The 4,144-nt window shown below is 47.8% G+C and overlaps 1 protein-coding gene across 2 annotated transcripts; it reads left to right on the top strand.

The window, feature by feature from the left end:
- The first annotated feature begins 1,788 nt into the window (after positions 1-1,788).
- Positions 1,789-3,751, top strand: Tceal3 (transcription elongation factor A like 3). Of its 2 annotated transcripts, none has more exons than XM_005367387.2 (3): positions 1,789-1,937; positions 2,497-2,569; positions 2,879-3,751. In XM_005367387.2, the coding sequence occupies exon 3, from the start codon at positions 2,905-2,907 to the stop codon at positions 3,508-3,510; it is 606 nt and encodes a 201-aa protein (XP_005367444.1). In that variant the 5' UTR covers positions 1,789-1,937; positions 2,497-2,569; positions 2,879-2,904; the 3' UTR covers positions 3,511-3,751. The 2 variants fall into 2 exon arrangements, with proteins under 2 accessions (XP_005367444.1, XP_013209288.1); XM_013353834.2 differs by lacking the exon at positions 1,789-1,937 and adding an exon at positions 2,173-2,217.
- The last annotated feature ends 393 nt before the right edge of the window (positions 3,752-4,144 follow it).

Here is a 4,144-nt window from a genome sequence, read left to right as displayed (position 1 = left end):
TCTTACTATTTGCAGATGATATGATAGTTTACATAAGCGACCCCAAAAATTCTACCAAGGGACTTCTACAACTAATAAACACTTTCAGTAATGTAGCAGGATACAAGATAAACTCAAAAAATCAGTAGCCCTCTTGTACACAGATGATAAATGGGCTGAGAAAGAAGTCAGAGAAATATCGCCCTTCACAATAGCCACAAATAACATAAAATATCTCGGAATAATTCTAACCAAACAAGTGGTTTGACTTCTGTAGTTCTGCTTCTTGTTAAGTGTTCTTGTTAAATGAAGTAATCCATCCTGAATGTATAACTTTTGTGTGCTTTAAAGGCTCACCTTGAAAAAGGCTCAAAGCTACACTGGGATCCTGAACACATAGTGTAGTCTCCGGCCACCTAATAAAAACTTTCTATTGGCTTAAACCCATGTCTGAGCAGTCTTTTCTGGTAAATAACACATAACACATCAGCTCCCCTTTATATGCAGAAAATTAGATTTGAGACCTACAACAGATATCTGAAACTGGATTAGTCCCAAGCACTCTAATGTAATATCTTTTCTTATAAGTTACTAACCCCCTTGCCAGGCTCTGTGGCCATTGGGGTTGTTAGTTTGAGATGCAATGCTAAATCTATCATGAACCTTGCTTCATTTCCTCACAATTTCATGAATAAAAGATGAATTTTTATTATTTTATTTTTGGTGTTAAAGATCAGACTCAGAATCTTGCACATACTCAGCACACCCCCACAGTCAAATGGTCTTAGAAACCGAGGCATAGGAAGGTTTTCTTTAGTTAGTACGTTAGTAAGCTCATTTTTTTTATTTAAATAAACACTGTTATGGCTTTTATTTAACAGAAGTGAATTGTGATCATTACAAACTCTATGTTTTGGGACCACATTATGCAAGTCAATGATTACTTGAACACTGGCACTGTGGTACCACAACAGCGGATTTGATAATTTAGATGATAACTGGCTGGCTATTAAGTAGAGAATTTATACTGCGAGAATATGCTGGAGATGAGATGAAATGGAACAGCATGAAATTTCATCAAGCAACCATTGTGTCCGTGAAATTAAAAATAACATGTTATGTTTCCAGGGGTATAGGTGAACAGCCTCCTATTATTACTGAAGAGAAAGCAAAACAGGGGTCTGATACTTGGGGAGAAACAACCTGGAGGCGTGTGCTTGAGAATCATCAGTATTTTGAGGCAAATGAATGAGCTCAGACAGAAACTGAGAGCATGTCAATTAGAAGACGCCTAAACCAGAACCTTAGGGAACACTTAAGGTCGCAGTTCATTTTCCCAGCACGCACCTCCATAAGCCACTATATTCAGGCTGGTTGGGTGGATTACTTTAGAGTCTTGGTGGTAGGTTGGACTGCCGTTGAATTCACTGTAGCCAAGGCTTGCCTTGAACTCTTGTTTCAATTTTGTTAGTGCTAGGATTACAGGTGTGTGCTACTGTACCCTAACTTGGTTTGAAAGCAGGCTATTGTGGCTCAAGAGCTGAATACCATAGACAAAGTCAAATACCATTTCTGATAGGCTGTCCCACCTGTAACCTGCGTATATGAGAGAGATGCATGGATATCAAAGATGCACCAGGTAAAACATCCCGTAACCTCCCAGGCACCTCTTGGCTTTGACATACACACCTCCTACAATCCTCATCTCAGTCCCCTAGGGAGGTGGAGGGTGAGATGGGTCAGGCATGTTGGGGGGGCGAGCTTGGGTGACGCGGTGTTCACGTGACCGGCCAGGCGCAGACGTGGGCACCAGCCCCCGCGTCCGCTTGCCCGCCCTGCGGTCTGGTCCTGGCACCAGCGCAGAACCAGCTCCCTGAGCTGCCCTAAGCAGCAGACCAGCTGCGAGTGGGTTTCTGCAAGCCAGAGAAGGCGCCCAGGCCTGTCCAGGGTTTCCTCAGGTCAGTACAGAAGGGCTGGCTCTGCCAGCAAAGCCTGACAAGGGGTGGTGGGGGTGGCAGCTAGAACCAGCAGCAGCGGGAGGGGAGGGGTAAGGAATCGGATAGATTGGTGAGGAGGGGACATGCGGGCGGGGCGGGAACGGAGAGCAAGGAAGACCCCGCAGCCGGCTTTCTTCCCTCACCCCATCCTGAGTCGTTTTAGAGCAGGAGGGGGATGAGGGGGCCCGCAGTGCGACGGTGAGGCGCAGATGTGCTCTGAAATGATCCACTCACACTCCAGGTTAGGAAGACAAACTGACCCAGACCAAAGGGAGGATGGGGGTGGGGCAGGCTGCCTCCAGAGGCCGAGGGGGGGAGCGCAGAGTAAAACGGAGTTGGGATAGCATCCTGATTTGGTGCCCAAGGCCTGAGAAGAAATGGCGGCTGGGGTATGCGGGGGCTGTGGGGGTGTGACGGAGGAAAAGGTTGGGTGATGTGATGAGTATGGGCTGCAGGACAGGTTCCCAATCTCTGCACATCTACTGACCACAGAACCCCTGCCCCTGTGCTGTGTCTGCAGGTCTGCCCCTCTGTTGTTCCCAGCGCATCGTGACATCTGAAAAGGAGGATCGACCTGCTCAGGATCCCTGCAGGTCAGTGGATAATGGAAACATGGGCACGATTTGGGACCCCACTGCCAGTGCCCTCCCAAGCTGTCCCATGTAACACGCACAGAGCTGGCACTGAAGGAACACCGAGAAGGTGGCAGGACCTGTCATGGCATGGCTGTCTCAAGGGTGGAGGAGGGGTGCAGGCAGAAACCATTGGAGGGCTAGGACATGGGGACCCCACGAAAGGGCCAAATGCAAAGACAGATGTTAACGAGCCTGTATTCTGCCGATATCTCCGTCTCTCTCAAACACATCTCTCCTTTCTTCCTGTTTCCCCACCTTTACCCTCAGGACAGGAAAAGGAGGGAAATCTTGACATGGAAAAACTCCGCGATGAAAACGAAGGGAAGCTGGAAAAGGAGGGAAAGCCAGAAGTTGAAGTAGAGTCTGACGATGAAGAAAAGTCGGATGGGGAAGAGAAGCCCGACAAGAAAGCAAAGCCAGCACGCGAGGGCAAGCTAGAGGAGGCAAAGCCAGATGAGCAGGGACAACCACAGGATGAGGGGAAGTCAGAAAAGCAGGGGAAGTCTGAAGGGGAGGACAAGCGCCAAGGGGAGGGCAAGCATGATTCCCAGGCAAAGCCAGCCAGCGAGGCGCGGGCCGCAGAAAAGCGCCCTGCTGAAGATTACGTGCCGCGGAAAGCCAAGCGAAAAACAGATAGGAGCACAGACGATTCTCCCAAGAACTCCCAGGAGGACTTCCAGGGCAGGCATGTCAGCAGTGAGGAGATGATGAGAGAGTGTGCAGATGTGGCGAGGGCGCAGGAAGAGCTGAGGAAGAGGCAGAAAATGGGAGGTTTTCCCTGGTTGCCTAGAGATGCTGCGCAGGATGCTCTAGTCCCCCGGGGCCAACGGGGAGTCAGGGGAGTGAGGGGCGGAGGAGGCAGGGGCCAGAGGGGCCTACATGACATCCCGTACCTTTAATGCCTTTGGCCTTTGATTCTGATTGCTCAGATAAAAAAGACCACAGCTGGCTCTGCTTTCCCTGGTAGATCCTCGCCAGGCTCTGTGCTTCAACCTTCAGCCGAAACTCTGCTTTAGGTATCAATGTCCTTACCAGCAGCCTTTTGACCCAACTACAGTGCTTTCTGTCTTTTAGTACAGGATTTCCACCCATGTGCATGTACATTGTAAAATAACAATAAAGTGTTTCCAGAACTATATATACGGTATCAGCCTGTTTATATGAAAAGTAAATATGTTTGCAGAATGCTTCTGAGTACAAAGAAAACTATGAAAATGTACATTAAAATGCTAACAATGTTTATCACTACAGGACAAACCTGAATAGATCCCACGTGCACTCAACCATCAGGTGGTTGGAGACTTCCTAACCTTCCCCTGCTGATTTCCCACTTCCAAACTTTCCTGGTTGTAACCAGATCAGTTCAAATTGTGGTCCCTTTTCCTGGGCTCTGTCATATCCTATTGTTCTTTTTATGTTAAAGAATATGGATTACGATTGCCATAATAATATTTTTTAAAAAGCAAAAGCAAGCAAGTGAAGTATTAAACAAGTTTGGAATGGCAATGAGTACATTTAACATGCCTAGAATGA

This window comes from Microtus ochrogaster, unplaced genomic scaffold (genome assembly GCF_000317375.1).
Source record: "Microtus ochrogaster isolate Prairie Vole_2 unplaced genomic scaffold, MicOch1.0 UNK17, whole genome shotgun sequence".
Taxonomy (NCBI): Eukaryota; Metazoa; Chordata; class Mammalia; order Rodentia; family Cricetidae; genus Microtus; species Microtus ochrogaster.
The sequence above is the reverse complement of the archived record's forward strand: the minus strand, read 5'-3'. Positions and strand labels throughout refer to the sequence as shown.

What these genes read in the sequence shown, in the direction of transcription:
- Tceal3 (XM_005367387.2), top strand. Translation starts at nt 2,905, where the DNA reads ATGGAAAAACTCCGCGATGAAAACGAAGGGAAGCTGGAAAAGGAGGGA.